The sequence below is a fragment of the Silurus meridionalis genome, chromosome 7 (genome assembly GCF_014805685.1).
Source record: "Silurus meridionalis isolate SWU-2019-XX chromosome 7, ASM1480568v1, whole genome shotgun sequence".
Classification (NCBI taxonomy): Eukaryota; Metazoa; Chordata; class Actinopteri; order Siluriformes; family Siluridae; genus Silurus; species Silurus meridionalis.
The window spans coordinates 11,737,902-11,758,550 of NC_060890.1; the positions used below are offsets into that span (position 1 = coordinate 11,737,902).

Below are 20,649 nucleotides of genomic sequence, written 5' to 3' on the forward strand. Positions count from 1 at the left end.
TTAAAGCAAATATTTTGTATGTAGTTTTAAGGTTCTTCATAATTTGTATTTGAACTAAATATTTACCCACATTGGGATATCAGATCTTTGTTGCCTACATTTTTTTTCAACATTTTATGACTAGTGTCCAGTGTGTGTGTGTGTGTGTGTGTGTGTGTGTGTGTGTGTGTGTGTGTGTGGGTTTAAAACAACTTTTTTGCCTCCTACATTATAAATAATTTTTCATCTGTATTTAACACAAATGATTCAACTTTTTGTCAGGTACATAAATAATTAATAGATCTGGTGCATGTAGGAGGATCATCAAGGCTTATCAACAAGAGATCTGTAGTTTGAAATTATTGCTTAACATTAAGGGTGGGCCTCCAGGCCAATCTGAATCTTACCTGCAAATGATCGATAGACAAGAAGGGGGAGATCTGGAAGGGGCATGGAACAACAGCCTCATTCTAAGCCACTTTAAAATTGTTTTTAAATACAAGTAATTAATCAGTTTTACCTCAGTTTGCCTCAGTGTAACATGTAGCCCAATGCTGTTCCATGACCAGACATTCACCAATTTCTGAAATTTTGCCAACTAAGTTAAAGTGTTTACTGGTTCTTTCAAGGATGGACCTTGTGAATCAGGTAGAATGTCCACCTTTAGAAATTCTTCAGTCATGAACTTATCCTGACCTTTGTGCTCATCAGCAAGGTTGTTTTGGCAAGTGCCAAGATCTTTTTTTGTGCACAGAAAACCTGTCTTTGCTGGACGTACCAGAGCTAGAAAGAGGGTGCCTATCCCTGTACCAGCAGCACAGGAGTAAAAGGCAGAGCTGTATTTCTGTGTGATGTCCACCAAAAAACCTGCAACACATTTGAAACAAACCATGAAACAAAAAAATTGATTTAACAGTCATATTTCTTTTTCAAAAATGAAACCAATTTAATACTAAAACAACTTCGATATGCGTTTCGATATGCGTACCTCCTAAAGGTGGCCCAGTAAGTCCTGCGAAGCTCTGGATGCATACATAGACACCTACAGCTAAGGGCATTCTGTCGATGCCCACTAGGTCATCCTCGGCCAGCATGGGGATGTGAGTGGATGCGATATTGCCTAACAGGAAGCCATACAAGACACAGCAGACGGCCAGTCCTCCAAAGCCCTCTACCACTGTAAAGAGCACTAACACTAGACATATTAGCAACACACATCCAAGCAGGACAAATATCTTCCTAATGTGTCCACAGCTCAGAATCCAGCCAATGGAGAGACGTCCAAAGATCTCGGCCACCGCCATAATTGAGAGCATATATGCTGCCTTGTCCCTTTCAGTCCCCATACTCACACTTAGCTCCACCACATACAGTTGTGGAGCAAAGAAGCCCATTGTTGCAAAAAGACCAAATCCAGCATAGCATAGAAAGCTGCCCTCCTTTAACACAGAAAGATCCAGGAGTTTGTTTTTGCACAGCATTTTTGAATCCTGTTCACATTGTAAAGTCTGAAAAGTGACTCCATCTTTATGTTGTCCCCCCATTTGGAGTTGTTCCAACTCCTTAGATGATTGTGCACTTGAGTCTCTGAAGCTAACTGAGATGCGGTGTTCAGTATCAGGTATAGAGTCCTTTCTCAGTGCTTTGGTAAAACACTCTGTATTCTTTGCCTTGATTATTATGGGGCGAAGCAGAAGTCCACAGAATATGACTAGTCCTTGTAACATTCCGAGTACCACCATTGTGTATCTCCAGCCAATATGTGCCTTAAGTGCTGTAAATGCTGCAAAAATACCAAAAAAACATTTTTTTTTAATCTGATTTTAACCAGAAATAGTTGTAATAGTATACTGTATACATTTTGATGTGGCATGCCACTGCTAAAATAGTTTATTATAGCCATCCCCACCTGGTGCAAAGGCAAATATAGCAAAAGATTCTCCTGTAGAGGCCATGGCAGTGACCAGGGATCGACGTCTGCTGAAGTATTGGGACAGGATGGTTATAGTTGGGAGAAAAGTCAAGCAGTACCCGAATCCTGCAAGGACAAACAGAAAATAACAACAGAGTTGTTTACTTGTTTTGTGCTATTTGTTTTTACCCTTTTATTTGAAGAAAATTAGGGAAAATGCATTAGCCTAATAGCTTTTTATTGCCAATCTTTCTATTTCTTGTATCATCTTGTGTATAAGCCTCTATTTTGTAATAAGGCTAACTATTAATGGATCATACTTTAAGTGAAATTAAAACTAATTACATTAAGTTACACCTTGCTTTGCATTTATTAGTAAACACAAAATATATATCGTTATGTATACTGCACTGAATTTATGTAATGATTGTCTTGCGGTTATTAAACACTGTATGCATAGACATTTTACAATTATGTTTACAATTATATAGAAATATAGATTTTTTAAGTATTTAATCTTTATCTTTTCAATGTATGTATGCATCTTGTTTCCGCACTATTTTAGATCCTTATTTACATCACACTTTTAGTTTAATTAATTCGATTCTTCTTCTTCTTTCGGCTGCTTCAATTAGGGGTCTTCACAGTGGATCATCCGTCTCCATACAACTCGTGTCCATCCTTTTCACTCCCAATGAAAATCTCAACATCTTCAGCTCTGCTACCTCCAGCTCCACCTCCTGTCTTCTTCTCAATGCCACTGTCTCTAAACTATACAACATCGCAGGTCTCACCACAGTCTTATAAACTTTCACTTTCACTCTTGCAGATACTCTTCTATCACAAATCACTGCCACTCTTCTCCACCCACTCCACCCTGCTTGCACTCTTTTCTTCACTTCTCAAACACACTCTCCATTACTTTGCACTGTTGACCCCAGGTACCTGAACTCCTCCACCTTCACCACCATTTCTCCCTGCAACTGCACCCCTTCACTTCCCTCCCTCTCATTTACACACATGTACTCTGTCTTACTCCTACTGACTTTCATTCCCCTTCTCTCCTGCACATACCTCCACCTCTCAGGCTCTTCTCAACCTGCTCCCTACTCTCATCACAAATTACAATATCATCTGCAAACAACATAGTCCATTGAGACTTCTCTCTGACCTTGTCTGTCAACCTGTCTATCACCACTGCAAATTGGAAAGGGCTTAGAGTCGATCCTTAATGCAGTCCCACCTCCACCTTGAACCAGTCTGTCGTTCCTACTGCATACTCCAACTGCTGTCACACTGTCAAGTCAAGTCAAGTCAAGTTTATTTCTATAGCGCTTTTCACAACAGACATTGTCTCAAAGCAGCTTTACAGAATTTTAAGAGTTAAGGTGAATGTGTGCATTTATCCCTGATGAGCAGCCGTGGCGACTGTGGCAAGGAAAAACCTTGAGAGGAACCAGACTCAAAAGGGGAACCCATCCTCATCTGGGTGACATCAAGTGTGTGATTATACACTGTCCTCATACATGTCCTTCACCACCCTCACATACTTCTCTGACACACCTGACTTCCTCATACAATACCACAACTCCTCTCTCGGCACCCTGTCATACGTTTCTCTAAATCCACAAACACACAATGTAACTCCTTCTGACCTTCTCTATACTTCTTCATCAATATTCTCAAAGCAAATAAGGCATCTGTGGTGCTTCTCTCAGCCTGGCTTCCACTACTCTTTTCCATAACCTTATGGTGTGGCTGATGAACTTTATTCCCCTGTAGTTACTGCAGGTCTGCACATCTCCCTTATGCTTAAAAATTAGTACCAGTTTTATTAATTTGATTACCTGAAACAATTCCAATTGTGACGTATATCTGATTGATGCAGCTGGTGAATGCAGTGGATATTGTTCCCAGGCAAATTAAGAATCCCCCCAGAACTACAACAGGCTGGTAGCCAAATCTGTTGCTCAGCACAGTCGAAAGCGGTGCTAAACCAACAAAAAATATGCAGATCTATGAGAAAGTTATGTAAATACACACACACACACACACACACACACACACACACACACACACACACACACACACATACATACATACATACATACATACATATATATATATATATATATATATATATATATATATATATGTATATACATTAATTATGATTTCATTTAAAGCTGGGTTCGAAAAAGGGCCATGTATTTACCTGTGAATGTCATTACAAAGACACTTATTGAGATAATCCATGAAACTCGACTGTTGGTTTCATTAAACTCAAACATCAGGTCATTGAGGAATATGCCAAAGCTTTTAATGACTCCATATGTGAAAACTTCGACAATAAAAAAGACCACAGCCACAATCCAACCCCAGCCACCATCTGGTACCTCAGAATATATGTTAGGTCCCAGGCAACCGCCTAATCTGAAGATCCACCATACCATGATCACTGATGTCAAAGCTGTGTAGAAAAAATATAATTTGAGTTAAACACATATTTAGCAGTGTCTATAATAACCTTTTATTAAGATGCCATTTCAGATTGTACTCAGGGTTATATTATTAATAATTAAGTCCGGTTAGTGAAATAAAATGTGTTATTTTCTGCCTTAGACTGAAGCTTTAGAAATGTATCCCATCTTAAGTTCGCCTTCAACTACTTTTGAATCACACCACCTGTCAACACACTCAACCTTAGTTCATTACATCAGTTGTCTTACTCTCCTCACACTGACTCTCTTTTAGGAAATGTATGGAGGCCCCTGCCATTTTCTTACTTATACTTGTTTAGTATCTTGTCATCCCAAGTTTAGATAACTGTAACACTTTTTTTCAATTTCCCTAAGTTTTCCCACACCACCCCGTTACTGCACTGGCTTATAATAGCAGCTCACACAAGAATCAAAAGAATGATGCTTGTCTAAAAATCCAGAAAATTAACCAATCCACACCTTGCTAAAAAGGCACTTATCACACCCTATTCTGTACTGCATTCTCTTTGAGGTTCTAGCACAGATCAACTAAAAACCCCATCTATCAACATACAAGGAAAATATTTATCAAGACTATTCTCAGTACTGGCACCCAGGTGGTGGAATAACATGCCCTAGCTGCCTGAACAATTAATTCAGTGGTGGTCTTCATATAAAGACTGCAAATCAATGACTACACCGAGAGGCTTTAATGACCACTCTTTTTTTTTTTTTTTTTTATGTGTACTTCCCCCCTTCCTATACATATCCATACTAACTTCACTCTAACAGCCGTTTATTTATTCACCTTTAGTAACCATCTTTGCAGGGCCATGGTGGAACTGGAGCCTATTCTGGGCACAGCGTGGGAGAATTCACACAGAGTGGGACACCAGTTCATTTCTGTCACACAGTGTACACAAATTTAAACACTAATTCACACCTAGTAGTAATTTACCGTAGTCAAGCCCCCTATCTCAGCGTTTTAGTTTTGAGGAGGTAGGAGAGGAAAGTAAAGAATCTAGAATGAGAGCAAGTGAATTTACATTTACACTTGCTACAATAAATCTACATTCCAAATTTGTGTTACAGCACATCTGGGGTCTTTTGGAGTTCTCAGTTGCAAAATTGTTTACCTGAATACTCTTGTTATACTACGAGGCAAAATTGAATTTGAATTTTGAATCACGTGACTACTGCCAGTTTATTCCTGAAGGCCATTTGCCCAACACGTCATCGGATCAGATGGCGCTTCGCTCCGCAGCAATGAGCAGCTGCTGTGAACTGGAATTAAGTGTTTTAACTTTAGGTGAGCATTGATTAAATCTGTTTTAATGCACATTATTGTCGTATTGTGCGTGGACTAAGGCACAGCTGCTCCTTTCCTCGTTTCAAGTGGCGCACTGAAGTTGTGAGCGCTTTAGTCGAAATAGAATTGGAATGCCGTGCGGTAACCCTGGATTGCGCATGCGCTTCTGAACTCACTGCTTGCATTAAATGTGTAGTGTAGTGCAGCGTGAATACCACGTGACCCGCACAACTCTGACCTCCTCTAACACGTGTGCATGCCATAGACAGAGAAATGGTGGAATATGTCGTGGACAAGAATATATTTCAAATAGTGTAAAAAACAAACAAACAAACAAAAAAAAACATTTAGCCTTCAAGTCGTCCAGGTTTAACTGTAGCATATATTTTGTAAAATCACAGTAGGGTCCAGGCTGAATAGTTTGGGAAGTCAAAAGGTTTACTGGTTAACTTGTAAGAAAAAAAATGTCTCTGTTTAGATTTTACATGCTCAGAAAATAGGATACACATTGGTGTTGTACATTTAGTATCCCCACATAAAACACAACACAGAATACATCTGTTTCCGAGCTGCTAAGAAAACTCATTTCAATATTGTTAGGGTGATTTGTCCTGGTTGTAAAGGCACACAGTTATGCTGGTGCTGTAAATGGTGGACAAGTCTTTCAAACTTTGAGTTATTAATCAAAAGCTTAGGAGTTCAAACCCTGGCACCACTAAACTGGCACTGCTGGGTCATTGAACAAGACTCAGTTCTCAACTGTTCTAAAAAAATGTTATTATATTAGATTTTCATAGAAATATGAACTGGATCGTAAGAGTAGAATATTAAAATCAAACTGATTCACAATAAACCTAATATAGGTTCCAGATAAGTGTCCAATCAGAGCCGCTGCTTACATCTTTCATGTGCAATAACCTTTAAAAAGTTTATTAAATTACATATTTGCAATAAAACTGTTAGAGTTCAAATTAAAATCTAGAAAGTTCTTACCTGTTTTTTAGGTTAAGGATAATAAACACACTTTGTTGGTGACCTGCCAATGCTGTGCTCTCTCAGCTCATAAGTGCATGTGGTGTGTGGAGTTGCTGTTAAAATTCTATTAGCCTGGTAGGAGGTTACAGCTGTGTGGACCGTGAGGATTGGGTTACAATGGTGCACTCAGGACTGATTGAGAAATCCAGCTCTCAACCCCCCTCTCCCATGAACTGGTATTGAAATCATGGATAGGCTTCTGCTGAACTCTGTGTAGGACATGCTGAGCTTGGAGCAAGGTATTGAATTTGATTCTGCTCATATGCCTATTTTGTAGGAGAACTGTGGATTAAGCAATGTTTGTTAGCTTGTTATATAATAATTACTTTTACTAGGCTAGGTTTCTTACGGTTTAAGGAAAATAACAGAAAATATAATAGAACTTTTTACATGCTGGAGGGTTTGTTCTATACACACACACACAATCACACACACACACACACACACATATATATATATATATATATATATATATATATATATATATATATATATATATATATATAATACTTTAATAAAAGTAAATTTTTTATTCATATATTTTCAGTGGGATTACAGAAAAGAATAAAAAGACAAGACAAGTTTATAGGCCATTTTGTTTACTTTGAAAAAGTATTTTTTCCTGTAGTTATATATAACATTGTATAATTTCTGAAGTAATTCTCTTTCTGATAGATTTTGCATTCCAAATGGCAGAAGCTGGAGTCTTTGTGCTGCTCTTATTTTGCTCCCTGCTGTCAGGGCTGGTGTATTACAGAGACTTCTTTTTTCAACATGGACACAACATAAAGATAAAAGAAAGACCCAATTTTATTATTATTCTGGCTGATGATATTGGCTGGGGAGACCTTTGGACAAATGACCATGACAATACTACCCCCTGGCTGAATATGTTGAAGCTGGAAGGCAAAAGGTATAGTGTATGGAGAAAATTGCTAAGATACAAATCATAATCATTTGGATTTGTGGCATTTAGCAGACGCCCTTATCCAGAGCGAAGTACAAATCATAAACCTTACATGCTAATGTCTAAGTGGAATTCTGCTTGTGTTGCAGATTTACAGATTTCCATGCTCCTGCTTCCACATGTTCCCCATCGCGTGCTGCATTGCTGACTGGTAGACACGGCTTACGCAATGGAGTCACTCACAATTTTGCAAAGGGTTCTATTGGAGGACTACCACTTAATGAGACGACAATTGCTCAGCTCCTACGTGATGCCGGCTATTACACTGCTATGATTGGTAAACACGGCACACACTCTTTCAACATTCAGATTGTTTGCAACGAGTGAGAGCAGAGAGGTCTGATGTTCTGATTAAGGTTAAGTTTAATCTTATTTCTATAGCGCTTTTCACAATGTTTGACAAAACAACATTGTCTCAAAGCAGTTTTACAGAACTTTAGAATGAAATGGATTTATGTGTGTTTATCTCTAATGAGCAGCCTGGCATGACTGTGGCAAGGAAACACTCCCTTAGAGTCCCTTGGTTTGAGGCAGAAACCATGAGAGGAACCAGACTCAAAAGGGAAACCCATCCTCATTTGGGGGATATCAAGAGTGTAATTATAAATATTAAAAACAATACAAAACACTAGAGAGTGAGAACTACCATGAGTACTGTAGTGTGTCTGATTTAGTAATGTAATTTCTTCAGTCTTATACAGTCAGTTGATGTTGTGGAACCAGTAGCTACTGAGCAACTCATAAAATAGCTTAACACAAACATCTCCATGCCAGAGACTTCAAACGTTCAAAAAAGGACAATGTCCAAACTCTACATGAAGTAGGTTCCAAATAGCGTTGGTACGTCTCTAGATGGTTCAGGATGTTTGTGGGGTCGGCATCTACTCTTTGAAGGTGCATACTCTTCCTGAGGTGGGAAACAACTGGAGCTGGTGCAACCTCAGGATGCCTCGGGACGGGTAGAGAAAGATTAGGTCTCAAGCTTAATGCATACAAAACTGTCACCACAGCAACAAGTGTATTGAATGACAAAAAATACTAGTTATTAATGGAATATTCTGTATTGTATTGTAGAGATGTATATAAATAACATTTCACCATAATTCAGAAATTGTCAGATGGATAATGCTATAAGGTGGATAATGATATAATGCTCTTCTTATTTCTGGCTGTAGGAAAATGGCATCTTGGACACAGTGGTCCCTACCATCCAATCCACAGAGTTAAGTGCATTCGAGTTACCTCTGGCATTATTTGAATGCAGTTTGTGTGTCTAGATCTAAAAGGACAGTTCGAAATGATTCTACAGTCGACTGCATCAGCTTGTTTTTATAAACAGGTTTTGAATATTATCTTGGCATTCCATATAGTAATGATATGGGCTGCACTGACAAGCCTGGCTTTGACCTGCCTAGCTGTTTCCCATGTGAGCAAAGTAAACACAGTAGGTAAGATAACACATTACATATGTAAGCTTGTGTATCTGAGGCATAAAATATAAAGGATAATGTCTTTTACTAAAAACAATTCAATTTCTAAACAGCAGGAAAGATGCAGGCTGTGACACTAAAATAGCATTGCCTCTCTTTGAAAATCAGAGCATAATTGAACAGCCACTGGATCTTTGGGAACTCACAGAAAAATATGCTAAAGCAGCAGCCACCCAGATTTTGACTGCAAGGTATTATTCTTATGAATGTTTTTTTTTTTTTTATTCTGTCACTGTTTAATTACACAGCCAACTTGCAGAAATGGCTGCCAGTTAAACATAGTGAAGAATATGACTTGAAATTGTGTATTTAATAATTGAGTATATTTCTTATTAATATTTAATATTCTTGCACATTCTTCTTGACAATGACCAGAAATAAGAAACTGCTTGCCCAGTCTAGCTAATACATGTGACCAAGTTACTGCTTAACTTAACTAATCCTTCTGTATCATGTCAAAATGGATTTCACATTATCTTAACAACTAAAAAAAAGAATATCTTACATAATGTTATTGAACACATCATATAACTTGCAGATGTCTGAGAAAGTAACAGTAATGCACATAAACAGTCCCAGGTGAAAAATTCAACACAGCTGTTAAATGAAGTATTATATTTATTATTGTTAATAGTAATGAGGTCAATAATACACATAAATATGTATTGACCAAGAAAGGTCAAAACTATTTTATATCCGAAATCCCTAATGAAGCTGCTGTGTTTTTTTATATACGTCTAAGTGAAAGCTATAAAAAAGTGCAGTATAAACTTTTATAGTAGTTTTCAGAAATATATTTATACACAATGTATCATGTAAAGTATAAAAAATACATTTATTATAACATTTAGTATAAGCAACACTTTTATAGTAGAATTTAAAAATATATTTAAACACAGGGAATCAACTTCACTATTTACATTTGTCATATGGTATTATTATAGTGTTAAGACTACGTGCCCCCTGTAATTTCTGGTTATGGAAAAATGGTAAATGGTAAACTATTTTTTCCCAAATATTTTATATCTGGATGGTAAAATAGGGCAAACTCAACAGATTTTTTTCTCAAATTAATTGGGATGTTTACCGTTATTTTGAATGGAGTATGACAGCAGCTGTTTGAGTCCAAAACAGCTGTGAGACTTTGATCTGTCAGTGTATCATGCAGAGTCTGCAAACAAGCCTGTTTTGTTCAACTGACCAGGCACCGAGCTGTGTGACTTTGACCTTTGAAAAGGATAGATCACCAATGGCCAGGATATGAGTAGTCAAGCTTCTCTTCTTTCACATTACAGCTGCATACTGCAAGCCAAACGTGAAAACAACTTCAGGACCTTTTCACATCAAACACACTATACATACACAACCATCTGAAATAGATATATCATTATATAGGCATAAATAAATAAAATAAAATGTGTTAACCACAACTTGTGCTTTGTTATAATACATAATAGATCATTATTTCTCTAACATTTTTACATTTGAAATGCTTACTGTTATGGTGAAATATTATCACTAGCAACTCTGTTGTCTCACAACTCTTTACAGAGTGTACAGTGTATGTTTTGTCCTTGTAGGAATAGGGGGCAGCCTTTCCTGCTGTATGTGGCTCTGGCCCATGTGCATGTTCCTCTGTTCCATAATCGCTTCCTGAATGTGACTCCAAAGGAAGCGTATTCAGCTAGCCTGAGTGATATGGACAGTTTGGTGGGGAGAATAAAACTTGCAACTGAGGCCTTTAGTATGAAGAACACACTTATATGGTTTACTGGTATGTCTGAAATATCATCTGTAATTTTTAATCATTTGTAATTCACCTGTAAATTAAGTGCCATATATACACTGATAGTGGCTACACTTTTCTATAGTTCATAATGGATTAGTGGATAATAGTGGACATGGATTTTAATGTCTTATCCATTTTGTAGGTGATAATGGCCCATGGGAACAGAAATGCGAGTTTGCAGGGAACCCTGGGCCTTTTCTGGGCAAGTGGCAGACCAGCAGAGGTAATGAACAAAAGCCACCAATATAGAGCATGTTGATACACTCTTTTAAAATAAAAATGTAAAGAAATTGTTCTTTGTGGAAAAACCCTAAACGGTTAACTTTAGCCCCTGAGTGTTTCCTTTTCAGAAAATAACCCTTAACTATTGAAACAAGACAAGCCCTTTTTTTTTCACCTTTTTTTTTTCTTTTTGTATGGTGTAAAGTAAATATAAATAAACTTAATATAATGTGTAGAATAAGCTATATTTTAAGGCCCTATTATGCCAGGGCTCATTGATGTAGAACCTATAATATGCCACAACAACTATGAACCACTCTGTGTTTACAAATGTTTTCTTAAAGTTATTACATTTTCTGCTGATCAGGTGGAGGCTCTGCCAAGAGGACCACCTGGGAAGGGGGTCATCGAGTTCCATCAGTGGCTTTCTGGCCAGGGAAGATATCACCTAACACCACCAGCAATGCCCTGCTAAGGTAGAACTATGTCTTACTAAGTTTCCAGAAAGGAAGGAAAATACCACTAAAGAAAAAAAAAAGTGAATTATATTTTTCCTTCCTTTCTGGAAACTCAGTGTCTTTCACTTTATTTTCTTTAGTGGTATGGATATCTTTTCCACAATCCTCTCCTTAGCTGGTGTGGACCCTCCTTTCAACCGCCGTTACGATGGCATTGATGTAACACACATCCTGCTTCATGGATCTGATACAGGACATAAGGCAGGACCACTTTTAGAAACTGTGACACAGATTGAAGTATTTTATAGAAAGAGATACAAATTAGCCCAGATAATAACTTGCAATTTTCCATCATCAGAGTCTCATGCATCCAAACAGTGGGGCAGCAGGGCAGTTTGGATATCTACAGACTGTCAGACTGAGACATTATAAAGCTTTTTACATTACAGGTCTGGAATAATTATTGACTTTGGATAAACAGTTTTTAACATACTTAATAGGAAACTAACAACATATAAAGAGTGACTTATCTAACAGTAGTTTGGGGAGGGTTCTGTGTTCAGCTAAACAATATTGTGACACTTGCAAACTAATTCAAAATGCTAATTTTGCCTTCAGTGCCACATTATTGACCTTGTTACATAGATTTATATAATGCTATCTTTTCAGTTAAAATAAAAAAGCTTATGCTTTAAATTCTAATTAATTCCAACTTCTGCTTTACTTTGCCAGGTGGTGCAGAAGCATGTGGTGGAGGAAGTGGAATGCCAAAGCTTCATGATCCTCCTTTGATTTTTAACCTGGACAAGGATCAAGCAGAAGGGTCTCCTCTAGACCCAGCCAGTAAAGAGTATCAACTCGTTCTCAAAGAAGTGGAGAGAGAGCGTGAGGAGTTGCTATGGGATATTGCTACAGACAATGTGTCTACTGCAGATTACACTGTGTCCCAGCATGCAGTCCCCTGCTGTCAGCCACAAAACCCTGCCTGTCGTTGCCATAGCCCAAACTGAGCTCTGTGACTTTATACACAGCAAATGACTGGCATTCTATGTAGTGTGAATGCTTCCGCTTTGCTCCCTGGATATACTTTTGATACATTTTGATGCAGTTCACACAACTTTTTAATAAATGTTTTGCATAAATATAACATTAAATGTTATATTATTAAATAAAACATTGACTGGTGTTAAATAATTGTACTTTAATCTCTTTAATCTTGAAAAAATGTATAGATTAAAAGACATCCATAAACTCCAGATAGGAGAAAGCAGTCACAACACTCCTGGTTAAATTTTATGTTAATTGTCCCTGTTAGACTTGTGACCCTGTAGGCATAGTTACTCAAAATCATGCAGAACAGCAACTACTGTTCTGTACTTTATGTAATATCTTACATCTTGTGAAGTAGATATTTGAAGTAAGTACAGAATATTTTGATACTTTTCTCAACTTTATTTGTAATTAACACATATAATCACTTGTAGCTTTGAAGTGCACAGGTAAGTTGGCCCTTTTTAAATTCTTTTTTTTAAATTAAAAAGCATTAAGATCCCATCAAAACACATTAACTGGTAAGAGGAAAATAGGTATCTAGGATATTTTTTCATTTAAAAACTAAGTGCACTGCTTTCTAGTCCATGCCTTTATACCAGAGAAACATAAAACTTCCAAACAGAATAGTAGTCACAGTTATGCCCAGAAATAACAGTTCAGAGAAAACAGTACCATTTGCTATTAATCAGTTATCTGTTACAGTGCTTTCACTTACCCTATAACAGCATAAGCAGCTTTTTGTAAACCAATAGAAACAAACAAAAACATAACAGTTTCATTGCTATAGTACAACAGTATGGAGGAAAAAAAAAAAAAAGACGAGTAAAGCACTCAATCCCTATTTACATCATGGACCCTTTTCATTGGTTTAATGTTTTTGTTTTGTTAATCTGGGCATATAGAATCACTTGCCAGTGAATACTGTGTTTTTATTTTCCCTTTTCTCACAGACATATTGATGTGATCTGCTTTGTGCAACATTTAAATCAGCCAGATCAACATATCAGCTATAATAGATTGTTCCCATGGCATCAACATTATACAACATGCATCAGAAAAATAAAGAGTAGACAACTACAAGAGAGGAAAGTACCTGCGTCCTAAGAAGACAGTTGTATACATAGGACTGAGTGTACAAAACATTAGGGGCACAATGAAATGACAAGCTTTACTTGATTTCAATTCATAACTCATTCCAAGCACCCTTTATCATATGTATGCATTATGTAAGGCACATGAGCGATTGCTTTCCTCTATGACCTTAAATTCCCAGCAGCAGCCACTGAGATTCATCACGACATACAGGTCCTTTCAGGGCTTTATTTTTTCAAATGTCTTCCTAACATTTGCCTTCCAGAACACCTACAACTTAGTGTATTTTGCTGAATGTTGTAAACCTCTGAAAGGTTGTACTCTGACATATAGAACCCCAGAAATATAAAATCTGGTGAGTAATTAATAATTCTGTATTAGACTGACAATGGACAGAGTGTGCAGTGTGTTCAACAGTGCAATTAGTTTCCCGTTTCCCCAGTGACTGGACCGTTCCGCTCAGGAAACACTGTTTCGAACGTCTTCATATAAAATAACTAGATTTACAAGTAATATAAGTCTTAACAATACATTGCAATAGTTTGAGGGTATGCATTGAATAGAGATCCTGACCTTTACTTATAGAGTAACATGTAAAGAAAAAAAGAACATATGTAAACAGAATTAAATATCAACGTATTGCAAATAAAGATTGCAACAGTTGTACATGTGCCAAAAGTGAAAGCTTGCCATCCCCAGGCATAGTGAAAAGATGGTGAGGTATGCAAAGTAGGAACAGAGGCTTCTAATTAAAAAGTTAACAAGTTTCAAAATCGGGTGATTATATCACAATCAAATTTTTTATGCTGCACAAACTATTGGAACAGATACATTTGCCCACTTGTTCATATCTGAGGGGGTAATTAAGACACTAATCCACATACTGATATTTTTCAGATTGAGATCAACTGTAAGGTTGCCAATGATTTGAAAAACTTGTCCCTTCTAGTTTTTTTTTTTTTTGTTTGTTTACAATGGGTGCCTCTGTAATTGTTGTGTTGACTACACTCTAGCTGGAAAAGGAGCATGTTGTTCCAAAGATTGCACATGTCCCAATCCTTAAACATCATTCTCTTCCACTAACGAGTGAAATGTAAAATTATCTGATGAACTCAGGGCTCGCTATCTGCCAAATCAATACACATCAAGTCTATTCAAAGAAAGATCATTCACACATGCATGTTTTGTACACTTGTTGTGAGAGTCTATTTGAGAATCCATTTAAGCCTAGATTGCAAATTCCAGCATTTTACAGCTAAGCAGTAAAACAAACAAATGGGGGGTGTGTCTCTAAATGCCTGGACCCTACAGAACAGGTTTAAATGTGATATTTGTTTACTCACTCTAATATATTTCCCAGGCAACATGTACATCACCTGGTTATCTTTCTCTCACTAATCTAAAAAACAGTTGTGTTTGTTTCCGAGGTGTCCAAAGATTGAAATTCTTTGTCTCTGAGACATATGACTGCTTAAATGACAATTTTTTTTTCTTAATTTGCTGCTTTGCCATAAATATAAGCTCAAACATTGCACCCTTTTCTTTACAATCAACCCCAATTATGTCTGACATTACTATTAGTAGCTCATCTCCATGCACACTTTCAAGACTGCCAGAAGGGAACTAGCCACTGGCATCTCTTCTTAACGATTAGGTTACATTCCACCTTGTTTCATAAAAGTAACCCTTAAAAAAAAAAACCCCAAAACAAAACCACTGTGTCTATTCAGCTAAGCAGAAAGTTTATGTGGAGACAATTTCACCGCCGGTGTCTCAGAGACTTCCAGTGGTCTGGACATTTGTTTTGATTAATCTTAGTTTTTTTTTAATGATAGATGAATCTTTATTGAGCTTTAGCCACATATAAGCAGTTGTCTGAGAAACAGCTTGGGTCTTTCCAGAGAGCAGGTAAATGTAGTGCATCCATAGATAAGCTGTATTAAGTTTAAATCATTATATAGATTTTCTTTTATTTAGAATATGCTCCCCAGAACAGCAAATATGGTTAGAAAATAAAGTCGACCAATTTTTTATTACTAGCTACATGGTTCAGCTGAGATTTATCCCCTGCAGCGGGTGCCTGCGAGACCACATATCCAACTCCATTACCATTTGTGTCCTTGGTGTTGTCATGTATTTGTGTTTGTGCATCCAGAATACAGATACCGTGTTCTTCATTAGTGTTTTGGGTGTCCAAAATAGCAACGTGTTGATGAACCTCCACCTCCAGATGTCCATTAATTTCCCTGTCCTTTATTCTTTCTAACTGGTCATCTCTATGAGCAACATTATGTAAAGTTGTGTCGTCTTCTTGCACACTTAAATCAACAGAGTTTAAGTCAGGATCATTTGCAGCTCCTTCTTGATGTTGTAAAGAGATGATGTTTGGAGAAGGGCTACAAAAGACAAAAAAAAAAAAAAAAAAAAGTTCAAGACGAATATCTTTCATCATTCGACAATTGTTCTGTTAACTCAAAGGTCATCTGTACCTTTCAATTGATTCATAAGAAATTGGTGCAGGGCATGGTTCTATTGGCCCATCTTCTTCTTCTTGAGCCCAGCCACGATTGGACGAGGCATACGTGAGGATGGCGTCAGTCACGCTGAAAGGAGTGTGACCCTTCACACAGTCTTGAATGTGACCAACAGGAAGCTGAGTCTGCAGAAAAAGATGGAGCTGGCTGTCGGACAGGCATACTGTCATGTGCACCACCCTGTGGATAAAACGTCTTATTAGAATGTGCTGAAACGCAGAACTAATTCTGCTGCTTACAATTCATGACCAAAGCCATAGTTTTCAGTACATTTTCTGGCTGTACTGTTCCAACGCGTTTTTTGTTTTGACAAAAACACTGCTCTGACTCATCTGGGGTTAATGTTATGCAGGACAAAGTGAAATTCAGCATTATTCGACATTGCTCACTTCCTTTAAAAATGTTCTAGATTCAAATGACTGACACTGATCTATATTAAAGTTACATATTTCTGTCACATTATAGATTAGAAAGATGACACTGACTTGTCCAGGAAGCTCTGTAAACCCTCTCTCCGCTTTTCAAGGAAGTCTGTGTTGTTAAAGTGGATGAAAGACTTTCCAGGCAGGTTAGGAACAGGTCTGTGTAAAATAAAGTCAGACAGTCATATAAACATACACACTTTCATACAACACACACAGAGCATACTTTTATTGCTGCTGTGCTAAATAACCTCTTGGATTTCTGAACAGTCAGATAAATGCATTATGATGTCATTATTTTAATTCACTAAAAGCCTTGATTTAATTGTTTCCACTTACACCAGACCAGCATTCTTCTGCAGTTTCCTCTTCAGCCACACAAACTCACTATATCGCCGACGCACACAGGAGGTTTTAGCTGTGAAAGCCTTGCTGTTGGTCTTAAGACAGAGATAGAAAAACAGAACATTTCTTTCACTGAAATTATTTAAGATGTATTTAACCTCTTGTACCTATTAATAAATTACATAAACTCATAATTTATTGTATATATAGTCAGCTCTGGAATTATTGGCTTCTTTAGTAAATCATATAATCCCATATGAGAGAAGTACAGCTATGCAAAAAAAAAAAAAATAAAAAAAAATAAATAAATATATATATATATATATATATATATATATATATATATATATATATATATATACACACACACACACACACACACACACACACACACACACACACACACACACACACACACACACACATTTTTATTTGCACCTCTGTATTTAGTACTTATGAAACAGAGAATTTTCCAATCATAACAGCACTGTGTCTTTTTCAGTATCACAACCCAGCTTTAGCCTCTTTCCATATTATACCAAACTAAGCTGACTACTATGTTCACTAAGCTTTATCTATGTTTAAACTTAAAATCAGTCCTATTTTGAATTCCTGGAGTGTTCAGTGAACTGTTGGTGCTTACTAGCTCTAAATTTGTCCTACTATATTTTTTGAATGATTACCAACCATGATCTTTGGAGAAATATGTGCCTCTCTAATCCTCAATTCCTCAATGTGTGGAAACACAATGCAGATGCTCTGTATTAAGTTCTGTTTCTGCCAGTTTCATTACAGATTCAATTCATTTAAATCTCAGTTGTTTCCATAACAATTTACAGTGGCATTTTTTGGTGAGCAATATTTTCTTTCTTTCTTTTTTTTTTTTTATAGCCACTTCCTCTTGTATAAAGTAAAAGCTTTCTCACTTTTGTAAAACAGGAAGTTAGTGGTGACTGGTCTCAAACAACCATGTGGATTTAAAAAAAAGGGCAATATAAATTGGAACATAATTTACATTCTGTTCAAATGCATTTCTAATGTGCCAATATTTGTGACAAATATGATTTTTTTTAAATTGAATCTCACCCCTTCCTTATATGTTCAGTGTAAAGTTTATTTAACTGGAAGTTAACCGGAAATATATTTTTTCACAACCTTTAAAATACTGTATCTTTATATAGGGCGCCAATAATTTTAAAGCGAAACGTGTCCTTTTGTGAATTAAAACAGAAGATGACAGTAACTACAAGTCTCAAATCAATTTACTAAGCTAAAAAGTAAACTAAAGTAAAACTAATTAAGAATTGACTTTACACGTTACTATAACAAAAAAGTTATTTATTTATTAATTATAAAAGTACTTACATGAAGAAAAATCTTGAAGTCCACATACGAGTTCCAGGATCCCTCATTCATCACACGAGGATCCTGAACTCTTACAGTGATGAATTCCTGTTAAAAGCAAAACAAAATATTGAAATACTAATATAAAAAAGTGCTGTACCCCGTCTCCAGCAAGATCTGACTATATTGTTTTTGTATTTTGAATGAGCAGGACACATCTGCTGTGGCCTTCTGACAATACTTTATGAAGATATTTTAATAAAATACATTATTTTATTTACAAAACATCATGATAAAGTTATATATACTTTACAGACCAGGTTCAACATTCATGCAGAATGCATAAAGTAAGAGTGGTTTACATGCTTTAATTATGGTTTTTAAGATAAGATCAAACAATTTCACTACATCAGTGAAGATGTTCTCAGCTACTGTAACACAACACTGTACCAACTACAGTCATATTAAAAAAAAAAACGATTACTTTTTTTTGTTTTATACTGTTGTAAATTGGCAAACGTTTTGATCAATCAGCAACAATTAAGACAAATGTGGAAATCAGACAGATAATAACAGACAGAGACAAACAGTAAGAAGCCTTACATCTTCTTGACTTCTCATCATTCTGCCAATTGTAAATGAGGACACATGACATCTACAGAATGAGAAAACAGGAAATGACAATTACTTTTGAGCACAGACATAAAAGTAAAATCACATTTTTGCCCTTCAATAATGCTGAGGTAGCATTTATTCGCTTTTGTATATAGGTTTGTCACAACATGAAACAATTTATTAATAAATCCAGTAAAAAATAAAACTCTCTTTACATCTCCACCAGCAAACACCCTAACTGGAATAAACGCTACATAATAATTTCCTACTTCTGAAACAAACCTTTATCTAGTGAATACGTCATCACATGTTTATTATTAATGTCAACATATAACAATATAAAAAATACCAGTAGTTTACTAATTAAATATTTCACTGTATTGTAGGTTTTTTAATTTCTTTTTAAAATAGGACTTCAGGGTTAATATACCATTTTCAACATCCACCTATAATAATCAGGATTGACAAACAAAGCTTTACATGACAATCGATCAGTTAAACATTTCTAGAACAATATTTCATTTAAACACTAAATTATCATTCTCACGCACTACAGAAGAAAACAAAAGGGTTTTTTTTTAGCAATTTGTTTGAACATTTTGTCCCCTGCTCTTATATGCAATGTTGTATCAATACCTACTTACATACAACATTTTGTGTCATGAGTTTGACAAAAATTAAGGCACCAACCTTCTAATAAATCCACCAAGTGAAAAGTGCATCTCTAGGTGTATCTCAGGAAACAGGAGAACAATTTACTAGTGTCTGAATCTGAACTGAAGAGGACACGGCACATGGCACATGTTCTGGGAAATGATCTTTACCCTTTACCTTTGAGAATCAGCCCCTTCCCTTTTAGCAGGTGACCACACACACACACACACACACACACACACACACACACACACACATTAGAACTGCTACTAATCAGGTTTGGCCACAGTGTTTAATAACAGAGCATTTTTGGCCTAAAAACGAGAATCTACCTCAAACACAGTCACAAACACTGGAACAGTCACAAACACTGGAACAGTCACAAACACTGGAACAGTCACAAACACTGGAACAGTCACAAACACTGGCACAGTCACTAACACTGGCACAGTCACTAACACTGGCACAGTCACTAACACTGGCACACTTCAAGCCAAATACTGATGAATCAAATTAATGTGGTCTGTATCACAATCGACACATATCAATCAATCATACATAAAAACTGAAAAATATCTGACACATTGCTATATTTATAGCAAGATAAATACAAGCAAAGAAAGCACATGTCAGCAATGTTATGATATAAACTTCTGCTATGATCTGCTGCCATAGAAACCTCTAACTGCCCTTAATATGGATATGCTTTTTATTGACTCTTAGCTAAAAAACAGGTCACAAACCAACACCAAAGCTTCATATCTAAGAAATACTTACCTTTAAACAGAATATCCCGGACAAACACCTATCTTCAACATTACACCTTTATAGCTTGCGTCGCTACGATGTTTAGTTTGAGAGCGTACACGAAACAGATAAAAAAAAACTAATCTTAACAGCGTTCGGACTTGTTTGGGTAACCGCCAACTTCCGCGTTGCGAAGTCACCA

General features: G+C 36.5%; 3 protein-coding genes across 8 annotated transcripts; 1 reads left to right on the plus strand and 2 right to left on the minus strand.

Annotated features, from left to right (window-relative positions):
* Nucleotides 1-204: 204 nt before the first annotated feature.
* LOC124389196 (monocarboxylate transporter 7) lies at nt 205-6,809 on the minus strand. Of its 3 annotated transcripts, XR_006926531.1 has the most exons (8): nt 6,674-6,750; nt 5,180-5,274; nt 4,107-4,361; nt 3,739-3,882; nt 1,889-2,017; nt 968-1,762; nt 500-846; nt 205-419 (listed from the first exon to the last, which is right to left on the minus strand). XR_006926531.1 is itself a non-coding variant. In XM_046854512.1 (7 exons), the coding sequence occupies exons 2-7, from the start codon at nt 5,190-5,192 to the stop codon at nt 578-580; spliced, it is 1,605 nt and encodes a 534-aa protein (XP_046710468.1). In that variant the 5' UTR covers nt 5,193-5,274; nt 6,674-6,750; the 3' UTR covers nt 205-577. The 3 variants fall into 3 exon arrangements, 2 of the variants coding, with proteins under 2 accessions (XP_046710468.1, XP_046710469.1); XM_046854512.1 differs by having other exon boundaries at nt 205-846; XM_046854513.1 differs by lacking the exon at nt 5,180-5,274 and having other exon boundaries at nt 205-846; nt 6,674-6,809.
* On the plus strand, nt 5,573-12,817 carry arsg (arylsulfatase G). Of its 3 annotated transcripts, none has more exons than XM_046854509.1 (12): nt 5,573-5,680; nt 7,391-7,628; nt 7,772-7,959; nt 8,858-8,905; nt 9,022-9,130; nt 9,226-9,363; nt 10,753-10,946; nt 11,104-11,184; nt 11,551-11,659; nt 11,782-11,902; nt 12,000-12,090; nt 12,374-12,817. In XM_046854509.1, exons 1-12 carry the CDS (start codon nt 5,617-5,619, stop codon nt 12,649-12,651), a joined length of 1,659 nt encoding a protein of 552 aa, XP_046710465.1. In that variant the 5' UTR covers nt 5,573-5,616; the 3' UTR covers nt 12,652-12,817. The 3 variants fall into 3 exon arrangements, with proteins under 3 accessions (XP_046710465.1, XP_046710466.1, XP_046710467.1); XM_046854510.1 differs by having other exon boundaries at nt 9,229-9,363; XM_046854511.1 differs by lacking the exon at nt 5,573-5,680 and adding an exon at nt 6,823-6,954.
* Nucleotides 12,818-15,725: 2,908 nt separating this feature from the next.
* snx11 (sorting nexin 11) lies at nt 15,726-20,619 on the minus strand. Of its 2 annotated transcripts, none has more exons than XM_046854516.1 (7): nt 20,478-20,619; nt 19,035-19,086; nt 18,453-18,539; nt 17,082-17,182; nt 16,806-16,901; nt 16,276-16,500; nt 15,726-16,182 (listed from the first exon to the last, which is right to left on the minus strand). In XM_046854516.1, exons 2-7 carry the CDS (start codon nt 19,053-19,055, stop codon nt 15,792-15,794), a joined length of 921 nt encoding a protein of 306 aa, XP_046710472.1. In that variant the 5' UTR covers nt 19,056-19,086; nt 20,478-20,619; the 3' UTR covers nt 15,726-15,791. The 2 variants fall into 2 exon arrangements, with proteins under 2 accessions (XP_046710472.1, XP_046710470.1); XM_046854514.1 differs by lacking the exon at nt 20,478-20,619 and adding an exon at nt 19,737-19,917.
* Nucleotides 20,620-20,649: the final 30 nt, after the last annotated feature.